The 23,507-nt window shown below is 39.6% G+C and overlaps 1 protein-coding gene and 1 long non-coding RNA gene across 3 annotated transcripts in view; one reads left to right on the forward strand and one right to left on the reverse strand.

Annotated features, from left to right (window-relative positions):
- IL16 (interleukin 16) overlaps window positions 1–12,355 on the reverse strand; it is a 34,658-nt gene extending 22,303 nt beyond the window's left edge. For both annotated transcript variants that reach the window (XM_010717460.4, XM_085233633.1), the window contains exons 1-2: window positions 12,264–12,355; window positions 7,539–7,950 (exon numbers count right to left, since the gene is read on the reverse strand). In XM_010717460.4, the coding sequence (XP_010715762.2) occupies window positions 7,539–7,950; window positions 12,264–12,313 (462 nt within the window). In that variant the 5' untranslated portion in view covers window positions 12,314–12,355. The remainder of the gene's footprint in view (window positions 1–7,538; window positions 7,951–12,263) is intronic.
- LOC104912847 (uncharacterized) overlaps window positions 1–23,507 on the forward strand; it is a 30,744-nt gene extending 7,237 nt beyond the window's left edge. The window contains exons 3-6 of the long non-coding RNA XR_014885791.1: window positions 1,085–1,163; window positions 7,573–7,630; window positions 18,491–18,595; window positions 22,388–23,507. This is a non-coding gene — a long non-coding RNA (uncharacterized LOC104912847). The remainder of the gene's footprint in view (window positions 1–1,084; window positions 1,164–7,572; window positions 7,631–18,490; window positions 18,596–22,387) is intronic.

Genomic DNA, 23,507 nt, shown 5'->3' on the forward strand with positions numbered 1-23,507 from the left:
ACATGATCGCTCTGAATGAAAAATAAGTGTATACAAAACATGAGGAGCTCCACCCTGGCTGCTGACTTGTTAAGTAGTGGGCAGGGGAGCAAAGATGACTGCAACACTGGAAGGTTTTGTCATCTCCAGTCTGGTTGAGGTTGCTGTAGTTCTGTGTGCATCTGGAGGGCTAATTGTAAGCACATTTGTAATACAGTTATGAATCATTAGCATATGGGCATACAGAAAGAGAAATAGTCTTAAGTCATGTGAGTAAATAAAGCAAAGAATGGATTGACTAAGCATACAAAGGAAACACTTTTGTCTAGGAAATACAGTCCTGCAGCACAGATACTTAAACATTTAAATAGTCTGAAGAGACGAAGAAAGCTGGAAAGTTAGTGCAGAATTCTTTCTCCATTTTCTCAGTACACCTCCTAATTCAAGTATTCGTTCTCTCTGAGCTAAGTCCACTCTCCCTGCCCACAGCAGCCTCTCCAGACAACACAAAGTGAACGAGGTCCTCAGCATGTTTTGGATCCAGGTTTGTTCCCAGCAGAGACCGAGACATAGATTTCAGACAGGGATGCACACTCCTACATCAGGACAGGCTGTTGTCAGCAGCACTGTCTTGTTCACAAGGCACAGCAGCGGTCAGCTATCTGTATTGCTCCAGGGTCCACTTCTCAGAGTGTCATGGACTATTTCCAATGATTTTGTAGTTCTCCAACAGCACAAGGAAAGCTGTATAACCACCTTCTTTATTATCTCTGGGGCTGCTTCCTCCCCTAAGCAGAGTTCATCTAGTCCTGAGGGTTATTGTGCCCTTTCACCACAAATCAATTGGGATCACATTATACCTGACTGTCAGCAAAGGCAAACTTTGAATTTACAGCAATTTCAATACAGGTCATTGTCATCCCAGCTGGCTGTTGGAGCTTGGTTCCCATTCTGAAACCTGCCAGAGTAAATCCAGGGCTGTGAATGAATGAAGTATTTGAGTTTGAGCCCTGGACTCACTACAGACTGAATTCAGTAGGTAACAGATAAGGGCTGTGCTTGTACTGACTGACTTGTTAACTCTGTGGGTTTGCTTGCATTCCAGATTGTCTGCCATTAATGAGGAGCGTCTGAATTTTACGAAGCTCTTTTGTTTTTTGAAGAGTGCTTCCAGTGAGTAATAGGTAAGTGTATGAGTATGGACAGGATTCTGTTTTAAACCAGTTTGTTTGAACTCTAGTATTGGTTTTGGAACTTCTGCATTTACTTTTCACCCAAGGTAAAATATTTTGGGGAAATATCTGCATGAAATCAGGACTGTGTTAGGTTATTTTCCATCTCATGGCAGTGCTTTAAAGTCTTCAGTATGGTAACAAAATAAATTCTGATGTCTTGAAATGTCAGATCTTGAGTAGAAAAAATACTCATTTTATACATCAGTGAAAAATTACAGACCAGATTCTGCATATGTGAAGCATCCATTAAATCAACAGGGTTCTTGAAAGAGCAGTGTGCTCATTCTAAAACATTAGAGATGTAAGATACTAAATGTAGGAGCCATTATGATTGTGTTCTGCTCCCTTTAAATATACAGATGTTCTCTCACTGCTGCTGGTCAGGCATGTGCACAGAGAGCTTCATGTAGCTGTCTTCCTTGTCCATTTCAGTCTTCCACTTAATGGTGGGCTTCTTCAGGCAGCCCCCCAGCCTCTCTCATGCTCGTTCCCTTCCAAGAACTTGTTCTTAGTGCACAGCTGCTGCAGACATAGTATTTATAATACTCTTTGTAATTATTTGTTAGAAAGGCATTTGGCTATCATCAGTTTCCCAGGACATCACAGAGGCGCAGTGTGTTTGGCTCTGAGATTGTTTATTGCAGCACCGTGTCAACCCTTTGGGGAAGGTGTTTTGTGCAATGGGACAAGTGCAAGGCTGGAAATTCTTGCTTATATTGGGACACACATGTGAAATAACACCAATGAGAACTTAACAGAATATTCTTTCCAAGAGCAATCAGTTGTATGCACTTAGAAAGAAAGAAGTTAAATTCATTGTGCATTGTAGAGAAGTCTTGGGAACAATTTTTTTTTTTTTTTTAACTCTGTGGTCATCTTACCAAGTTGGGCAACTTTTCAAATAGGCTCTGTGTGTCAACAGTTTTTAAATGCATTTATGTGAACTACTTTAAAAAAAAAAAAAAAAAAAAAAGTTTATTGGACAGGAGGGACACGTGGCAATATCTGTATGTTGTCAGCATTTGCATCTCTTTTGGGCCCTGGATCTAGATCCCTGTATTCACATCCAAGTTATTGCAACATGACAGAAAATGAGTAAAAGCTGTTCTCTAGAAAAGTAAACATTTGACCACTTCACGTGCCAGCAGTCAATTTGCTTTGGGTTTTGTTCTTTAATGTCTTTTATTTCCTGTCTCACTTATTATTATATGCATAGAAATATTGCTGATGGTTCCAAGAGTAAAGGCAGTATTTGTTTTCATTCTCCTCCCTTTTATTGTGCCCTGCTGTTTTTGCATGGTGATTTATAGCTCTGTAGCAAATGCTGAAAATTTGCTAAAGTGAGGTTGAGAGGTTGAGGAGGGAGGGAATAGGCAGGTGGATTCTAGGTCAACTTTGTCTACTCGTTATTAGTACATATTTTTAAGCGCATATTTGCTGCCAGTGAATAAAATCTATCTGCTTATAAGGGGCTTTGCAACCCAGCATTTCAGGACTCAGGGGAAACTTGTGTTTGCATTGCCCATTATGTGAAACCAAAATGAAGATGGTCTGCAGGAGTGCATTATAAAGAAAATTAGTCTTTAAGCTGAATCCGTTTGGCTGAAACGTAGAATCAAAGGGGGAGTTCAAGAGTCTTCTTAAATGCATTTATGTTGCAGGTGAGAGTAAATTAATATTTCATGTGCTTTGCTCTGGAAAAGTAATTTGCAAGTCCAGGCAAATCCTCTCCTCCTGCTCTCCTTCTTTTGTCATGCTAAATGAAAAATTTCAGAGGATGTTTTTCTATCTGCCGTTTAAGAGATTTCTTTTCCCTTCGTGTTCTTATTAGGCATTTCTAGCCCAGAGTCCTGTCTCAAAACATCTCGTTCCAGATGTTGTTTTGAAGTAAGGGTAACCATGGCATCTGTGAAAAACTAAAAACTTTTGTGCACTCTCAATGTAAGACATAGTAGTTAGATTGTCTGAAATGAAGTGTTATACAAGGCTGGTTCACGTAAGGTCTTTGACTCTGTTAACTAAGCATATGACAATGAGCTGATTGACTGCTGGTTAAAAAAAGGCCGAAGACACACAAAAAGGAAAAAATCTAACGACAGTACAATAGTGAATTTAAATATTTGGCTTCTCTGCCTTCCCAGCTGTGAAATGGCTGGGATTTCCAAGTGGAAGATGAAGAGAACACAGCCTTTTGGGATTTTCTTCAAGAAACCTGTTTTAATGCATCATTTCTAACAAAGAGTCTCTTCTGGCATAAACTGACATGACTCCACTAATTCTGACATCCCTCAGCCAAAGCCTTGGTCCTTCCAAAATATTTATAGTAGATGTAATTTGTTTTCCCAGCAGCATATTCCCTTTGAAATTAATAAAATAGTAGAAGCCAGGATGCCTTGGGATGATGAAAGAATCGGGGCATGGGATTCAGGTTCTGCCCTAGATACACAATCGGCATATCAGATATTTCAGACAGACCTTTCCACCCATCTGATTTGTTTTTTTGGGCAGCCTGTGCCCTGGCCTACATTTTGCTGCATGCACCATCTTAGCGTTACTGCCTCTTTCCCAACTTGCTCTGGGGATAGCATGGCCCTGATGTCACAAAAGTGAGAAGGCTGGGAAGATGGACAGAGAAAACAGAAAAAGGGAGGAGGAAACAGAAACGTCCAAATAAATGTAGTCTCCTCTACTTGCTTTGTTTTTCCATCCTCTCCATAGGCTCATGTTCAAGACATTACAGTCTGTTGCCATAACACTTGTCCTGGTACCAAGGAGCCAGCTAACTGGCTTCTGCACAAAGGCAGGTTAATAAAAATAATTCTTGTGACAACCAAGGGAGAAAATGACCTTTTGCGTTTTTTCTCCTTCAAGCAGAGGATCAGAAACCAAGGGAAGCAAGGACAGAGAATGTTCTGGGACTGAATGGGGAAGTGCAGATGGGCTCGAATTGAGTGTTTACACAAAGAACTGGTCCTTCCCTTTTACAGTTTATTCTAGATGTTTTTTCACCCGCTTCTGCCACACTCACTGGTAACTGTCGGTGCTTCCCAGGCTGTCCTTGGTGCAGGGAGGAGAGCCGTTGACTGAAAAGGAATGCTTCTGGAAGCATCTCTCCAACCCCATGAGACTGCTGCTTTCCAGAGAATGAGTCAATATTCTTTCTTCTTATCCATCTGACAAACTACAAAGCCTCGGATTTTGTAATGACACGAGCAGGCAAGGCTGTCTTTGACAGTTTGCTTTGTTAAATGCATCAGGTATCAGATGCTGCTTGCCAATTCTTTCTTTCTTTACAGGCCACCAAAACCAGCTAATTTTGTGAGAAGCAAACTACAAAGGAGATCTTTTTATTTATAAATTGAGAAGCTGGTTTCCCAGCTGTGTCAGTGCTAGAGTAAGTGTGCCTCATCTTAAAAGCTAAGTGGTCCATGAGCTGGTTGGATGGATGATGCCCAAGTAATGTCCCGTGCTGGAGGCACAATGAGCTGTAGTCGATATGAGTGAATCTTGGAACATGGAAAGCAAATGAATTATAAAACTCTTCTCATTACTGCTAGCAGTCCATTTAGAGGAGGAAAAAAATACTGGTTATTTAGAATATATAATGAAAGTAGAGGACATACATTGAAGTCTTTGGTGTGAGAGATTAATGGATCGGACTGAGAAATTCTTTCCCAGGTAACATCTTACAGTGCATACGTTACGTACTATAAGGTTTTGATCCAGCTTTTCTTTGCCTGGCTCTGCAGGGTGTTGTGTTATTTACTACTTTTGCTTTTTGTACAATCAACCAGACAGGAAAAAATACATGGTTGGGAAGTGCATGAAATGATAGCTTTCTGGTGTGGTAAAAAGAGCAGTAGGGAGGCAGAAGAGGAAAAATATGTGCCTCTGACCCACATGCAGAAGTCCCAAAACGTTTTGCTTATGGCTTTTGTAACAGTGAATCTCATGCAATTGAGTGGGTGGCAGCCCTGGCCAAGGCAGAGAGGGTGGAACTAGATGATTTTTAAGGTCTCTTCCAATCCAAGCCATTCTATGATTCTATGAGATACTTTAGTTTTTGAACAGAAGAGTGAAACTAATGTTTGGAAGACTGATGTTTCTGGTTCTCCACTAGTCCTGAAGAAAGGAGGCACAGGGAGCATTAAATCACGCTGCACTTTTAAACATTCTTCTCTCATTCCATGTTTAACAGAAAAAAAATGAAGTTGTTCAGTTGCATGAGAGATACTATCACCTTCAGAGACATATTTAAGACTGTAGGGAATGGAAAGCAAAAGAGCAGTGGGATAACCTCAACAACACCACAGAAATAATGGAATCAATTTTCTTGAACAAAGGCAAGGATCCTTCAGCTCTGAATCACACATTGTGAATTTCTGCAGAGTCACATGGAGATGAAGAGAGTGTCGTACTTTAAGACTTGAAAAACACTTCCTGACTCCTTTCTTAAACAGAGTTTTCAAGTTTAAGATAAGACACATGGTATAGAAAGATGATGACAGGCTTGTGCCATATGGAAAATAGAAATCACTGCTTTCATAATATAGGGCAAAGCCTCAGCATCAGTGGTACAGATGAGGTCAGTGTAGCTATTACTGAAGTTCATCCCACTTAGCATGCTGAGATAAGGCTTCTCACAGCCACTGATCCGTGACTCTGAAAGGCAGGAATATTAGCAAGTGGCATCTGAAGAAGTTTGTATGGTTATGAGAGCTCTGAAAAGAGAATTCAGTGTGCCCGTTACCTATAGTGTCAGTGAGCACCCCTACTGCACTGGTAAAGGCCTAATTCTGACTGATTTGTGTCACTGTCCATCCAGGTTCCTGACCCTCCGTGTTCAGTGACACTAACACACCAACCAGAGGGGGTTGATTTCCCTCACCAGTGATACTTATCTGTACAACAGCATTAGGTATGAGAATTACTCTGTTCCCCAGATCCCTATTTGAGCTGTTTGTCAGCTAGAAGACCAAATAACTTACAGTCTGCAGTAAGATAGTGAACAGTTTCACAAGGCTATGGATCACAATGGTTATTGAAGCCTGCATGTTTTGGAGGTATGCAAGAAAGCAGGCTGCAAAAACTGACACATATCCAAGAGAACACTTCAGCTGTGCTAAAAAGAGAAAAGGGGAGAGTGACAGAGGCCAGCTCCTTCGTTACTCCCAGATGGATATCAGCAGAGTGTATACAGGCTGTTTCCTAATGAGAGGAAGTGCTATGGTTTTGCAGGTGTATTTTGTATTTCAGTCATTTCCACCTATTTAGGTTTTCTGTCAGAATGCAACAGAAACTCGGCTTGTTTTTTGTCTTTGTTCTGTGGTTTTGCCTAGGGGCTGACATACATCATCACCCAATTTCTGTCGTGCTGCAGATCTTGCAGTATGGGACTACATGCTGTGATCATTAATAAGAAACTCAAAAAATTAGGGGAGATTCAGATCTCCAGTGCAATCTGTCTTTAGATGTAGAGGTCTGGTTTCATCAATTTCTATTGAAGGTAAGTAAAATAAAATAGAATATGTAAGAAAAATAGTGTAGGTGAAAGAAAAATAAGCGCTATTGTATAATATAAGAAATATAAGCCACTATTTGTACGTGTAAAAAGCAAATGATGGGGTATTAGAATGGTACTAGATGCCATGAAGATACAGGCTATTAAAAGTCATGTCGCAGTTGCAGTGACACACCAACTGCGGGAGAAAAAATGAGCAATTAGGATACATCAGAGAGAAGGAAGCATTTCAGAAGGCTTCTAAAACATATTGCCTAGACTGAGAAATGGCCAGAGATCTGGGGTTAAAATAGTTGCTTCTAGATTAAAGGAAAATGTAATATTTACATCTCTAGAGAAAGTGACATCTCTGGTTTAGAGCCATCACTTTCTCCTTCCTGAATCAGAGAGAAGGAACATCTGCCTGTGAAATCTCCTGTGTCTTTCATAGTATTAATATGATTTATGCTTGCGTAGCTTGTGAGGTCTCATTGTATCTTGCTTTACATGCACATTTTTCTATACTGACAGTTCTGTATGTTGAGTATAATACATATTGCAAGTAGAAAGCACCAGCTGTGCTAGTCTTCAACAGTGAAGGGCCTAGCAGCCACTGATTTCAGTGCAGTGCTAATCAGCAGGGTGCTACGGGGTGGTCAGGAAGCCAATACATTTTCATGCAGTTTATACACAGCAGGAACATTGCAAGCCCATAAGCTCTGAAAACGCCAAGGGGGATCCTATGTTCCTGAGAAGTATGAATTAACACATCTTGTAACTACTGCAATAGAAAACCTTACAATATAATACACCTCAATGCCTACCTTGATGAGTAACTTTCTTCTCATGTTGTTGCAGTTCTCATTTGCGGCCGCCTTGGACTGGGCTGTGCTGGTGATGACACATGGAGGATCAGGTGGGCTGTCTTCTGTCTCTGATGTGCTTGGCAGTTGTGCTCTAGGGCAGCAGTCAAATTCCTCTTGACCCCAGCTGGTGGAGATCTCAAAAGGATCGGGACATTTCTCATCAGGACTTGACCCATCATCACTGTTTCTGGCATTGCACAGTATAAGTGATCTTGAAATGGAGCGAAACTTTCTTGACTTCCTGTTGCCAGCATTGCTCTTTCGATCCATCTTCAGAGAGCTGGTGGTGCTGCTCTTTTTCCTATCGTTCTCCCATTTATGTGGCATGATACCTTCAATAACTTTATCTGCTTCTCTGTTGCTAAATATCCTCCAGGAAAGGAAATATAAAATGTAAGTTGTAATCTATCCCCACTTAATAACCTACACTACTGAAAAGCCCTAATGAATAAATCGAATCAAGAGAGCCTTTCAGTCTGCTAACAGCCACGTGGTAGCTCATGACTTGCTAATTCTGTTTCTGTGCAGTGCTCTACTAAATTCGCCTTCACCTTTTCATTCTCTTCACATGCTCCCCGAGCACAATGGAGTGCTTTTAATAAATGTTTTTGATGCTTCCATTGTGCTGCTTCACTTTGGCTTCTGCTGAATTTGCATGTTGAAATCCCAGATTGAAAAAGAAGATACTTTAAAAGCATTATTCTATCCAGCTGACATTATCTGAAAAGAGGAAGCTCCTTTTGAAGTTTAATTCATGAAACCACTATAATTCAAAGAAGATTAATCAAATTGTCAACGTTAAGTTCTCTGCCTGGCACATCTGATTTGTAAGCGGCTTAGCAGAAGTAGATTTTAGCCATGAGAAGGTAAGGAATGTCAGGAGCTGTAAAGCTCCTACCTTTGCAGACCAGAACTCACTTAAGACTCACATTTACCAGTAATATAGAGATCCAGTGAAGCACTTTAGATGTGAATATCTGATTAGGGATTGAACTCCGTAAGGGTAGATGGCTCCAATACATCAATCAAAAAGGGTTCCATTACAGGAATGGTTTGTTTCAGTGTGTGATGCAGCAGAGCAAATTAAGAGAAAGTGGAAGAAATGCTATACGGTCAAGATTTGGCAGAGGTTGGAGCTTTTGTAGAATAAAAAAAGTAATGAGGATGTTAAGATAACAAAGGGGAGCTTTATTAAAAGGGCTTCTTTTTTCTCTCAAAAGTTTTGCAGAAATATTTTGTTCTTCTACTGTCAGCAGTAGAAGAAAATCTCAACACAAGCAAGTCTAAACCAATCACTTTGACTTACTCGCTTGATTTTGGTTTCTGTTTGTTGCAAGAGCTTTTCTATTCACGGTATCTGATTGATACATGTTGAAACTAAAGGATTTGTGTAAATGAAAGAATGCTGTAAGTGTTATACTGAAAATTGAAAATGGTTGCAATTTAAAAAGGCATTCCCAAGTACACCACTGAGAAAAGTTTGCACAATGCTTTACAAAGCGTTGGCTGCTTGGTTTTGGTTCTGTGTAGAATTAAGTAGGAGCATCTGTACTTCGTACCCAAAATGTCACTGGTGATACAGAAACAAAAAGATTCTGTACAGCCATGACAAGAAACATAGGCCTGCAAGTTCTGACCAAGCCAGACCTATATAATAAATCATAAGGATTATATTTTTCACTTTTTATGTTCTCATAGAAATAATGACAAAGAAAAATATATACATAGATGATAAACACTATGCAGTTGAGTACCCATCTCAAGGAGCTATATGGCATTGCTGGAGAAATATACAGTTCAGTGTGAATCAGAGTTTGTTTGGATTTATAAAAGTAAAACATTGCATGTAGGTTTTTCAGGAGGAGGGAGGCCCCTTTTTCCATAAAGGCCTACAGTCCTTTCTGGTGTATTTGATAAATGATGCTCCCGTAGCTTTGAAGTGTAAGTTACTTCTGTCACAAAAGTCCTAATAATGCTCTATTCCGCCATGTCTCTTCCCAAACAAAATCCCTAAGGTTTCAAAAACTCATGCTAACACTTCAGAAACTTCTCAGGATTCCCAACATTGTCTCGTGGCAAAGTTTAAGTTTGAACATTTCTAGAGAACATGTCAAGTTGAAGAAAATAATTGTGTTTTCTGCCTTTCTCCTGTGTGTCTTTGGGAACCTCATTGCTGATCTCTCTGGATAGGAACATTGCAACTGAAGTAACTGGGCTCCCAGCCTTCCCCACTCTGGCACAACGTATTTTATTCAGTGCACAGAATTTTCTACTGGTATTTAGAGAATACCTTCTGTTCTTATGAATAACATAATTTGCAGCCCTGGCCAATTGCAGCCACAAGTGTGGATGGAGGACTGCCCAATGCTCCCTTTGTGGGCTGTAGGCTCAGATGTCCTATTCAGCGTGAGCTCTGTGAGGACACAGAGGGGATGGAGAAGAGGTTGACATAGAGCTCAGCTTTAACACATGGTCTTTTTGGTTGGCTTGCAATATTATTTCTCTAGGGTTAATCTCCTTTTCTGCAGTATTGAGAGAAGTTTGTTTTTAGAGCGTCTATGGTGAAACTTAGTTTGAAATGCAGAGATGAAAAGTGCAATGAATTACATTAGAACAATAATTCTGAAAACTGAAATAGGAAGTTGTTGACATAATTCAGTATCACAAGCTTGCAATTTTTGTATGTTTTTTCATTGACTACATTAGTTACAAGCTGACTGACATTTATTGCTACTAATACATGAAGACCTTCGAGATTTGCAGATTTTTATTGATTGTGTTTTTAGCATTTTGGCTAGCTCAAAACTTCAGAATATCATAACTTGTATGTATTTTCAATATGTGAGTTACAAAACTTGCTTATCTTGTAAAGTTGGTGTTGGATTTCCTGCATGCCTGAAGGCATCTTAGAGGAAAATGAAATCTGGCCCATTGAACCAGAATGTGGACTTGAAAAAAACAATAGGATTGTCAGGATGAGGGGAGCTTCACACCTTGCTGTCATATTGGGGTAACTTCTGCAAGTAACTCTCCTCAGCATCTAGGTAGAAAGCAACAGAGCTAACTGGCCATGGAACATGCAGCACTTGAAAGTCTGCAAAAGTGACTGCTGATCCTTCTGTGGTTCTGGCAATCACTATTAGATACGAGCAATAAGTGTCAGAAATGAGCCTGAATTGTGCATTCAGACCTAAACAATCTTGCCTTTAGGGAAAAATTAGAAGAAATAGCATTTTTCATTCACGGATTTCTGTGTTGTACAAACATTAACTGCACTCTTGCTTCCCTGAAGAGAGAGAATTTTTAAAGAGCCATTAAGCAATGGGTAGCAGAGGACTTAATAGCTTAATGGTCAAAATACTGCTCTCTGGAGACTGGTACGCTAGCATGAAGGATGGGGAGAGATGCGGGAGCCCTTCCTCACTCTGCCTGCGGCTGCTGATCTTAAGAGCATCAGTACCAAGCACTGCCATCAGTAGTAAGTGCTTCAGAAGGGTATCTGACTATTTCTAAGCACCTGGGATGCGGGGCACGTAGAAGCACCTGTTGAAACAGGGAAGGAAACATTGCTCTAAGTGCACTCTTCCTTCCCACCCTCCCAATGATGCTCCTGCAAAATATTACCCTCGTCAGAGAGAAGAATATCTTTTTTTGCCATGTTGTATCAGTCATTTCCCCTACCCTCTCCCTCACTCCCATCAGAACTCTGTTAGCTCAAAGACCAAATTTAACCCTGACTTACCAGGTATCTCAAGGAAAGCCAGCAGCTGCAGTGAAAATAAACCCAACAGACCTGGAGATTTCCAGTTAAATACTTGCTTTTGCTCCTAACTAAAACAGCATCCTTTCCAGGGCTGCTGGTCCATAAGTGACAGAAATACAGGAGGCACCAAAAATGTATTCTGTACATTTTTCAATAAAAATATCCAAAAATATTATTTTACACAGGAAACAATATCATAAGTGCTAGAGAAACTTTGTGATTCATTGCCATATTCCACCAAATTTAATTAAGCGTATCATGGGCACAGACAATTACTTCAAAGTCAGTTTTCCAAACCATTCATCTCTTCCTCCTGGGCGCTCACTGCTTGTCATTTTCTCTTGCCATTCTTATACCTTCAGCATGCCTGATGGAAGTTGTCTGTGGTTTGTAATGCAAACCAAATGTTCTTTCTCTCTTTTTTTTTTTTTTTAACCCAGCTTTATTTTTCCAGCTTTAAGTCTAAAAAGCCTTAATTCAGTCTGTCTTCTGCAAACAAAGTAAATGATTTGAGCAGTGCCCATTTGGTTCAAATTTTTGGTTGGATATTATACCAAGCATTTACAAGATGTAAATAATTTGATGTAGCTCCCAGACTGAATGGGAATGCATTGCTGTTAACCATGCAGTAGGAAAGTTAGAACTTTTCTTTACTAGCAAGACAGGTTTTACGTTACCAAGTGCTAAAAGCGTGATATTTTGCATCCCATTTTAATCTAGATCTTGTGATCTCCATCAGATTCATTACTGAGCAGTACTATTAGAACTAAATTGTTGCAGAAACCAAGGATTTCCAGGCAGTAGGAAGAGCTAGAGATTCGGAAACACTCTAATAAAAGAGTAAGAAACTCTTGAGAGTTGAATTTACAGTTTTAAAAAACCTCTAATTCTTAAATAAAAATGCAAAAGGAGGAACTTACAACAGCGAGGCAGACAAACCTGACTCCTGCAGAAGGCTGTTCCTCTTCATAGGCCTGGCAAAAAAAGACAGAGTGAATAATTGAAAACACACTCTGATGGTGTCACGTGGTTTGGTTTCAGTAATTCTGCTCAGTACATTGGAACGGAGCTATTGTTTCCTAATTGAAGAAAATGTCAGCAAGGATAGATAAACAAAAGCAATGGGATGCAGTATTGGGGAAACTTTCCAGCGAGCTCCCAGCTACCCATAGACGACAAGACTATTTAAGGAGTTTGTGTAATTTGTTTTTACCCATCGCTTTCTGGTTCTAGGATTGCTGGGGTCCCAGCATGCTGAACCTACTGGGGAGTGGGGGGGAATCTGTGATAATCAAGTGCAGGATTTCCTGCTGGATGCTGAGAAGGCAAGCATGTTTCTTGTAATTTTTAGCAGATATTTTAAACATGATGCCAGTAAGAATTTCATAAGCACTTTCTGTTCCAGGAGCTACTTCTGAATGCCAATCCTTTGTATTTCTCACCGTGAAGTGGCACGGTCTCTTTAACCAGCCAGTTCTTAGATGTTCTCCCCTTGATGTGCTAAACTGCAATTTTGTGATCCAATCTTATCAAGGACTTGGAAAACTGAAAACTCATCAGTTAGAGTCTGCTCTTCTCCACCTGTTAATTCCCAGCTCTTCTCACACAGTAACAACCAAAACATACTTTCTCTCAGTCGTAGAGTCCTAATATCCAACCTGAGCCAACCTTAAGGCCATTACCTGCTGTCTTAACATTGTTACCTGGGAGAAGAGGCCAAGACCCACTTTGCTACAGTCTCCTTTCAGGGAGTTGAGTAGAATTGATAGTTTATGAGAACATTCCAAGGAGGTGTTCCTGTTTCAATCAATTAGTGTTAGCAGTCTCAGAGTTTTTTGAAAATGTACAAACTCCCTGTTGTGACTTGTTTCTATCTTCCATTGAAAGCAGCCACACAAGCTGGCTGTTAGTTTGGATATTCACAAAGATTTCTTCTCAGAGTGGTGCTGCAGTGGCACAGCTGCCCAGGGAGGTGGTGGAGTCACCATCCCTGGAGGTGCTCAAGAAACATGTGGATGTGGCACTGAGGGACGTGGTCAGTGGGCATGGTGGGGCTGTGCTGGTGGTTGGACTGGATGATCTTAGGGATCCTTTCTATCCTTAATGATTCTATGATTCTGTACTTTCCAGGAAAATGTGAAGAGAAACCTGAATTTTATATGAGGCCCTGCCTGCTCGTGGAAATGGCCAATGAAAGTGTTTAGACACCTGCTACCCTTTGTATTATGTAGCCTGAAGATTCTGGTTTTATTGGTCTATCACTAAGTTCACAAAGGAGAGAGTTTAAAATGAGTTGTAAAATTTTGCTTACATTGTCTCATGTTTAGTGGTCTCATGTGAGTTCTAGATGAAATGTGGGCAGTGAATACGAGCATCTGGTCTGTGAGAATGACATATCAGGGCAAAAAGTGCAGCTGAAATCTCTGCTTTGTGCAGCACCTACTGTAACCCTGAAACTCTCTGCCCCTGATAATACAATTGTGACTAATTTATATTTAAAGCGCTTACAAAATGAAAAGAATTTGGCATTATTTTTCCAACAAATAGGTGTTCAGTTTTAACTTGGGTGGCCATAAATATCTACTGTTAGTGCTGCTTTTTGAATGCTAATCCTATAGAAGAGCCATGATTTTGATGCTGAGTAGTGAACAATGGATATCAAGTAGCTTTCCTGGAAAGACGGAAAAATAGGGATATGATTTTGTGCTTTAGCAAACAATTCCTCACTAAGCTTAAATTGAGAGAATATTGGCCTTGTGTATAAAATGAAATTTTATACTGTTAGTACCACAAAATCGTAATATCTATCAGGAAGCAGAGCTACGTACTGTTTACCATTGAACTGCCTTGCACTGTAACACACACGTTTTTGTTTAGCAATAGAGCACTCATTGACGCGAATTCTTAACAGTCTCTGTGTTTTGATCCAAGCTGATTGAGCTGGAAGCTCAGAAGGATTGGAAAGCTTTTTATTATTATTATTATTATTCTCATTGTCATATGCTATTGCATTTCCTGACTATGGGCTGAATTCTGTAGTCCTTAAGCCACTGGAAGTTTTGTTCATTCTGAATCTGGATTTCTGCCAGAGCCAGCAGCAGAAGCAGAAATATCACAAGGAGGGGCTGTATTTTCATGATGTTTCACTGTAACCTTTTGCAGTTTTTTTCCATCTTCTCTGTACAGTAATTGTTCAGCGCCCAGCGGTGAACTAAAAAGCACATTTTTAGAAGCTGTAAGGAAAAAGAGACAGAGCCCCTCCTGCGCCTGCTGTGTTGTGCTAATGGTATGCTTTAATACTGGATCCTGTGGTCAATCTTCATTACATAGCTAAAAGGAATCATACCAGGAAAGGGGCAATAAACGCTGATCAGATGCTCGAATTTTTTATGAAAGGATTGAAATGATGTGGACTCTTTCCACAGAAAGGAGCTGAATTGTTAAAGGTTTATGAAATAATAGTTGTTATAAGGAAAGTCAGCTGGGTTTCTTTACTGTCTTCTCATGTAAGGGACAAGAAAGGAAAAATGTAATAAAGTGAAGAGTTCAAATAAATAAAAGGAAATACTTGAAATCTAAAGCACAGTTAATATGTGGAACAAGAAGCTAGCAGAAATGAGTCCTTTGAAGTTAGCTGTTTTGCCTTTGATTTCAGCAGGACAGAGATTTCACCCCAAGAGATGAATAAATGAAAATATCTGCAGTTAAAGGAAGAGAGCGTGCAGAAAGAGCAACAGCTCTTGCTGCAGAGTAAATGTCCAATGGTAACATTCCCAGGCAGAGCGATGCTTCTCTCCTGAGTTAGGAGACACTTTTCTGACTTTTGGTGTTAGTCTCTGATGGAAGTGAGAGGAGGAAATAGAGAAGCCACTGAACATATTGCTTATGAGTTCTTCTCTCTCATCTAGAATCCACATGTGTCTGGAACCAGAGCAGATATGGGAGCTGATCCCTCTTCCCCTCAAATTATTTTCCAAATCCAGAGATTTGGATTCTAGAGGATAAATTTGCAGACTATTCTGTACTAAATATTTTGCCTGTTGCTACTGGTGATAACCTTTTCCAAAAAGGAGCATATAAATTTAAGCAGAACTTTTGCATTGGGCAAATCTAAGTAATGATGGAACACAGCCTCAGACCTGATTTCTACCCAACCCCATACTTGTGATAATAGGAGAAGAAGCCAATAGTTTGAGGTATGCTAGCTTTTGTCCTGTCCTTATATTGCTCTGCAAACTGATGAATTACAGAATCACAGAATGGTAGGGGTTGGAAAGGACCTCTGGAGATTATCTAATCCAGCCCTCTACTAGGCATGTTTTTATGGTAGGTTACACAAGAATTAGTCTTATCTTAATCACAGACACAATTTTCACACATTGCCTATTCCAGAAAGCAGTTATGTTGCACAAGACAGTCCATCTTCTCATTGCTAAGCCAGGACTAGATTAGTCACTTCAGTCTTGGGTTGTGAAGCTTTTACTGTGCCTCCCATCCATCAAAACATAGCAACTTAGGAACTGGTATATTTACTCATCCTATCAGCACAGTTCATCCAGTATCTCTTTCCAGCAAAGGCTAGTGGCATTTGCTTCAGTAGAATTAGCTTGGAAAAAAATAATCAGCATTCAGGAAGTGTTTCTTCTGAGTGCCTTGTTGATAAGAAGAGGCTGACACCCTGATATTTTGTGCGTATTCCAGAATTGCTGGAGCTTTTTACATTATGATTGGATAGCATTGTTTTAGCAGAAGCTACATGAGGCCCATAATGGATAAGTAGTGCAGTATGTCAAGTTAGATAAATCTCTTTCCAGTTCCTTTCATCACTTAGTACCCGCTTTTGCCAGGAAGCACAAAGAATGTTCTTCTGTAGATGAAATGAATCTTGTTTAAGTAACTGTAATTTATCCACTTCTGTCTCCCATTAAGTTTTGATTATCCAGAGGCAATGAGTTTCATGTGTTACGTAAAAATATACTTCCTTGTACTTGCTTCAGATTTGCTGCGTCTAGGATTATTCTAGGAAAAGTGCCCTGCTCTTCAAGCCTTTGTAGAATCCTCTTCTCATTGATCTCTTCACTGATGTCATCCTCTATCTTCCACATACTTCTGTCTTTCCTTTAGCTGCCCCTTCTTTCCCTCAGCGTCGTGCTGCTTTCAGACATTTGGATCTCCTCCTTTTTCTTCAGATCCTTTTTTAAGTCCACTTCCTTTTGCGAGCTTTGTTACCTGACTCTTTCATAATGGTATCCAGCTTTGCAGCCTCTTCTGTTTCCAAGTGGAATGCCTCCCTGTGAGTTAATCAAGGTTCCTAGGCCTTGTATTCCCAACTACACGTGCGTTGCATGACATGCACTCTCACTCTCTCTGACGTTCTCTATGCAGAATGTTATTCTGTACATACAATGCTTTGTTTACAGAAAAGTATCCCATGTGGTCCAAAGAAATACTGCATTAAGAGATTATCTAACTGAGCAGTAACAGCAGAGTCGGCGTGAAGAACATTGACTGTAGCCATGGTATGGTAGATGAGGCCTAGCAAGAATCGTACCCTTGGAGCAAAGTGTTTTGAGTTGTGCTTATTTATTTTAATATTTTTGTATTGGGTCTATAGACTATGCATAAGTGATTGTGTTCATCTTAGAGAAATACTACAGGATATTTGTGTTTGAGCTATGAAACTGCTAAATATCAGGTACTGAAGACCATATCTGTCAATTTTTTGTAAAGCCATTGACTGATACAGAGTTCACAAGAGTAGTAAAACATTGTGAGCTTGCCTGTATGTTGTCATTCTAATTTAAAGCAAATATTTTTAAAGGTATGACCTTACTTCCTCATTCTGCATTTCCAATCACATAATGTTCCTTTTTCATCTGATTTTGCATTCCTTCTGATTTATAGTCCCCTGAACTGTAAGTTGAAATAAGGGGCCCTTTAGTTTGAATGAAAGGGGAATTATTAATTGCCAAAACTATGATTCATTGAGCAAAAAAGTAAAGGGCAGAAGAAAACTGAACTTAGTCTACATACAAAAATCATATGAAAAATTTCTCTGAATGCTTCATAAGTTCAGTGTTAGAAGGTGTATTTAGATCTGTCTGGTCTTCCATTTTATTGCGAGTCTTCGTTGGGTTGTGTCATATTTGTTGCTACTGCATTTTGTTTTATGCCTTGAGAAGCCAGATATGAATGAAAGGAAGTACTGAAAAGATGAATACATTTTGTCTCTCTGAGGACTATTGGCAGAATTTTCTTCTTTGCCACTTTCAAAGCCCGATCTCACTCTCATTGAAGATCTGTACTTCACCATCCCTTAGCATGCCATAGGTAGTATGCATGGTCCTGTCTTGGTTGCTGGCTTTGATGAATCTTGGTGGGAATTTTTGTTTCAATTTAGCTTTTTCAGTGGTTGACGAGGAATTATGTAATCTCTTCTTCTTAGATATCTGTGCCTAAATAAGATGGCTTTACTGTCTTTATAGATTGTCACTTCTGTGGCAAAGCTTTAGCAGAAGCCACTTCTGAATATTTGTCGTTCCCGATGCCTGGCAGAGGTAAAGCTACTTAACACTGCCACTTCTCTGCACAGAGTCTTCAAGACCCTTCACGTTTCTGCTGCTTTACTTTATCACTAAGTCTGTGACAATTAGAATGAGGCTGAGCTGATGGTTTTTATTTGTGGCGTTGAGGATACCAGCATAAAGCTCCAGTGGCAGCTGTCTTGCTCTTCACTTCTGTGCTGTAGCTTCTAACAGTGATATGAGTCACAGTGAGCACCACATTCATTTCTCACAAGCATTATTGTTGACAGCAAGATGAGACTAAATTATCTCGCAGGTTTCTTGTGGTTGAAACCGTATAATCTGTCGCAAAAAATAGCTCCCTGGTAAGACACAAAGCAGAATGACTCTAGTGCTTCATAAGATCTGATGACACCCTGCCTGTAGCTGTGACAGATGATGCAAGAGCCAGATTTAGCATCCTAAGCACTGAGGAATCTCATGTTTTGGGGAGACGGCTTTTCTCCCATGTTTTGAGATAAGCCTACACCTCTAGAGCAGTGCCTGATGTTAAATAACAGGCTAAGAGATCACCTGAGGATTCCTGACACTGGTTTTACTTTTTTTTTCCTACAAAATCACAGATATAATGCTCAGAAGATGTTGTTACAATGAGTTGATCTCATCAATCTGACAAAGAGAACTTTAAGCTGTAATTCCTGTGTTGATGACAACGATTTCTGCTTCAGGTAAAGCATCTATTTTAGGACAAGCATCATATCTGGATGTAAAGACATTATCTCACTAGTCTTGAGAACTTGCTCTATGCACAGATAGACTGTTAGTTATTGTTTCTTTTAAATGTCTCTGTATCCACATACTCATTGACTCTTATTTTGACGTTTGTCCATAAGAGCTTGAAAAATAATGTTTGGCACGTTAAAGACCTTCATCACTTCCCCAGCATTATTTATTTATGTATTAAATTAGTGAGGAGGAAGGAGTTCAGGTGCCATGAAACTTTATTGCTTTTTTTAACATTTGATTATTTTTCTACTTTTGTGACGTTCTGTGTTTTAACACTGAAAAACAACTGTTGGTTTCACAGTGTCTGTAGTCCAGGGCTACCAGATAGTGGGTAAGTAACCTCCATAACATTAGGAAGAGATTCCTTACTCCATAAGAAGCCATTATAACTCACATCACTGCTACTATGTTTGTTTTGTGGCTGATGTAGGTGACATTTTCTGGTGTACTTTCTTCATGTGTGCTCACTTTTTAGTAGGAATCCAGAGAATATCTAATATTCTCTCTATAAGAAATAATACAAAATCCTTTGTCTCAGCTTGAATTTCCCAAAAGGAACAGTCTTTTCTGGTATTTGAGTCCCAAGTAATCGTCCAACATCATGTTCCATGCAACCTGGAACCCAAGATTTCTAGTTTGGTTCCCTTTCCTTTTTCTTCAACATCTTCTAATCTGATGATAAATATTGTCATTCAGTTTGGGAAGTGAATCTTCAAAGATGTGACTCAGATAAGAATTAGAGGGGTAAGAATACACAGATTTTTGGGGGTTACTTATAAAAAAGAGGAGTTTCAGTTTGGGGTGTTTTTGTTTGTTTGTTTGTTTGCATGTTTTTGGTTGTTGGTTTGTGGGTTTTTTTTTGTTTTTTTTTTGAAGGGAGGGAAGGAGAGGACCACTGCTTATGGCCAAAACGAAGGAACTTTATGTTTAAAATAGACAAAAAGATGTTAAGGTTTTGTCAATATCAGTTTGAGCTCCCCATTAATCTTTGTCAGTTGTTTAAAGTACATATAACTGAACCTCATCAACCATGTCTAATACACTCCACTCACTCCATAAAGTAGTCACATTCTGCCACAGCCCAGTTTTTCACAGAGCACTGTAGTGGAGATCTCCTTTTAGCTCTGATAGTGACCTGAATATTGGACATTAGGTAAGTTTACTTCCCCTCCTCTTCTCAATCCCTGTCTATAGAAATGAGTTGTGGCAATCACCTTCTTTCTTGGATGGGAGGGGATAAAAAGTGCTATAAGATAATTAAATTGTACTCTTTTAATTAGACAGACAATAAAGCAACTCTTCTTAGAAAACAAGTATTTGTTCCTGTCAAGTAAGGATATCCTGTACCAATCCATCTCATTATGCAGAATATATTGCGTACAAAATTCATTCTATATGATAATTCTGGAAACATAACAGCTGACTGCATCTCCCCAGGGGCTGCAGGCCAGGAGGTGTGCGCTTGGTTCTGAGCATGCCAGCTGCACAGAAAGGAGGTTACAGTGGCAGTACAGACATACATCACCAGTGTCCGTGTGTTACACCAGCCTGCATGTTTTTTCTGTAGGCTCATGCTGCATGAATCAGCTACTAATGAGGTCCATAATAAAGGAGACTATTAAGAGAACACTGCATTAATAATGCTGGCAAAGTCCCGAGACTACAGACGTTATTTATAGCATATGACTAAACAAATATGCATCTCCTTTGAGGCTGAGACTCTGGGCTAATTTACTGATTTCCTGCACAGGCTGGTTCATACGGAGATTTGAGTAAATAGTGCATTTGGATGTCTTGTTTGGAAGTATGTTTTGAAACACTAATCATATTAATATTGAATTCTAAAGCGGATTGGAAATTTGTGTGTGTTTTCAGAGGATTACGTAGTGCTCCTGTCCAGTTCTCGTGGAAATGTGTTTTTCTGCATTGCTTCTTTAAGGAAAATAAAAAATTTGAAGAGTACTGCCTGCAGCTACAGAGCTCTTAAAATGAGCAGGAAGGTTAGAAACAGTTCTGAAAAATGATGAACTTTAGCAAAAGCCAAAAAAATTACATATCCTCTTCTTTACATCCTGCTTCAAATTGAATTCCTTTTTCTTTTTCTTTTTTCTTTTTTTTTTTTTTTTATGGAGATTAATTGCTATTGAGAGAGAATTGAAGATTTAAATGCATTTGAGTAATGAATCGCTTGATTTATGCTTTTGTTTTTTGTCTGCCTCAGATACAGCAAGTTTAGAGAGGCCTTCAGAACTGCAGGAAGCTGCAAGCTCACAAAATTCCCTTGTACAGTCTGCTGATTTTATGTGTGTCAGGAGAAATAGGAGAAATATTATACAGCAAAGTGAATGTGTCCTGAACTAAGATGCTTCCATGCACAGCATCTCTCTTTTAAGTAGTAAGGCTGATCATTCAACAACTTCCTTCAAATTTCTCACATAACTTAAAAACAAAACAGCCATGACAACGTATAGAAAGGCAAAAATATAGTTTGTGAAACACCTCTGCTTTTATGTCTTATCTGATTACTCTCCTCATTTAAATTCCTGAATAAAAACAGTTGAAAATGATACATACTGACATGTAAAAACAGTTGACTGTATGATGCCCAAAGAATTTGATAAGAAAATATCACTTACCATTGCTAAGTATCTTCTTACTTAGGTAGGTTATTATCATCCCCTCTTAGGCATGGAATTCACAGCAGAGTCAGCTCCCGGCGTGTTGAACACTTGACAAAATAATAAATGCAGTGCAACTCCACAGTGTTTGGATATTTGACTGTAGCTCCTGAACACTCAAAGTGACTACTCAATATAACAATTTTTCCTTAGCAGAAAATGCCTTGCTATTTGCCAGCAAATCTTTAATGCTTTAGATTGGGTATTTCCAACTACCGCCCTACTTGCGAGGCAGATGTGTATAAAAGAGATGTTATTTCACTGAATCAACCACTGAGATCGTAACCCTTTTCCTGTACCACAAACAGAAATGTAAAACCTCAGACTTTCCTTTTGGACTTCACTGACTTGTGTCTGTTGTAAGAAAGCAAAACACAACTACTCCAAAGGCTAATATATGGAAAAATGTGTTAAAATGTTTTAGATCATCTCAATACCTCTAATTCCTGCCATTCATTGGTTAACTGGCTCGTTCTGTGTTTATGTAGTTGCATGGTACAAATACAGCACCTAAACTCCTTGCCCAAAGTTGAAATGATTCATTTATTACTCTTAGCCCAAAAAGAAAGGGGGGTGAGGGGGAAAGAAGAAAGAAAATACACAGTGTTCATTTAACCCAAGTGACTGAAAACGCCTTTCATAAGCTCTGCAAGGGCTTGGGGAACTTGGTCTTGGGTGAATAAAGTCTGTGTAGTGGAGCAAATGGTTTTGTCTCAGGATGACAGAAATTAAGCTAAAGAAAAGATAAATTGGGACACTTTTGCTTCTAGAAAAGAAGATAATAGGAAGGGAGGTGGAAATGGTTTTTGTATCAGAGTGCTTTGGGGAGGGGTTCGCTTTTTTGGGGAAGGGGAGGAGACAGAAGGAGAATGGCAGGAGGGAGGAGGTGTGTTTGTGGGGGTTCCTAAGTCCCTGCCAGTGATCTGCGCTCTGCAATTACATCACTGGTCAGTGTTAATTTATTACCTTTTTGTGAGGTAATTACCTTAAATATATAGTGTATAGAGTTTTCCATCTTTTGAGTGCATATAAATATGAGTTAATTAAATGTTATAGTCACTGCGGAGAAATCACAAGAGGGACCATGACTGGAGACCGTACTACATTAGAAGTGGGGAACAAGACTGAGTGAAGACATCTCTGCTACACTGCCTGTACTGGGGAGATCCCTGTGATAAGCCACTGTTCCATAGGATGTACCACGCTGATTTCTGAGATTGGCTGTGGACTCAGTCAGTTACTGGAAAAAATCGAAATACAATGGGTAGCCCTTGTTTCCCTGACTGTGTCCCAGCCACAATACGAGTACCTCTAGCACAGCTCTGATGGGACAGTGTTATTCTGCCTTCATTCATCATCCAGATGGGTATTAGACTTAATCAAATTCTAGCACTAACAGCTTGTTTCAGGACCACAGCTGGAATCAGCATGTCTAGACTAGCATTGATTTATTCCTGGCTCCCAGACCTATGTGCTAGCTACTATTCCATATGCTTTTTGTTAGGGGTAATAATGCCATTTCACGGCGTAACTTTCTTTTTTCTTTTTTTTTTTTTCTCTTCCCTTTTTCTTGAAATTAGAATTTATTTTAATATGTGGGAAAATGCCCTGCTGCTGCTCTGGATGAGACTGCTGCCAATTCTGCTGACACAGAGCAAGCTTCCAGATAAACAAAATAAAGTTCACAAAGGAAACAGTTAAATTTTCTGACTGCCGTCTCTCTGTCACAGAAAATGCTAAATGCATTTGTAAGTTATATAAAACTGCATCAGTTCATATTTTCCCTTGCTGGTTTCACAGCCCAGGGACCTAGTGACATCTCAGCTCTCAAGAGCCCAGTCATAAAAATACTCTGCAGAAAACAACACTGCCTCACTCCACACCCTCCTGCTGCTGGGCAGATGAGTTTCCCATTTTCCTCACTTATCCTCAGACTAAACAATGTTAAATTTACCAAATCTGACATCTATGTTCAGCAAGCACTCTACCCTAGGAACCACAGAGGTTGAGGTATATCATGTCCATAATTCACAGGACAGCTTTCAACCTGTCACATCAGGCAAGTAGGAGAGATACTTCTGTTTTAATTAATACCTAAACAATATATGCATTGAGAATGGATGGTGTGTGTGTGTGGGAGGGTTCTTCTGCTGTGAGTTAACCTCTGGTTTTACTT

The sequence above is a fragment of the Meleagris gallopavo genome, chromosome 12, assembly GCF_905368555.1.
Source record: "Meleagris gallopavo chromosome 12, MGAL_WU_HG_1.1, whole genome shotgun sequence".
Classification (NCBI taxonomy): Eukaryota; Metazoa; Chordata; class Aves; order Galliformes; family Phasianidae; genus Meleagris; species Meleagris gallopavo.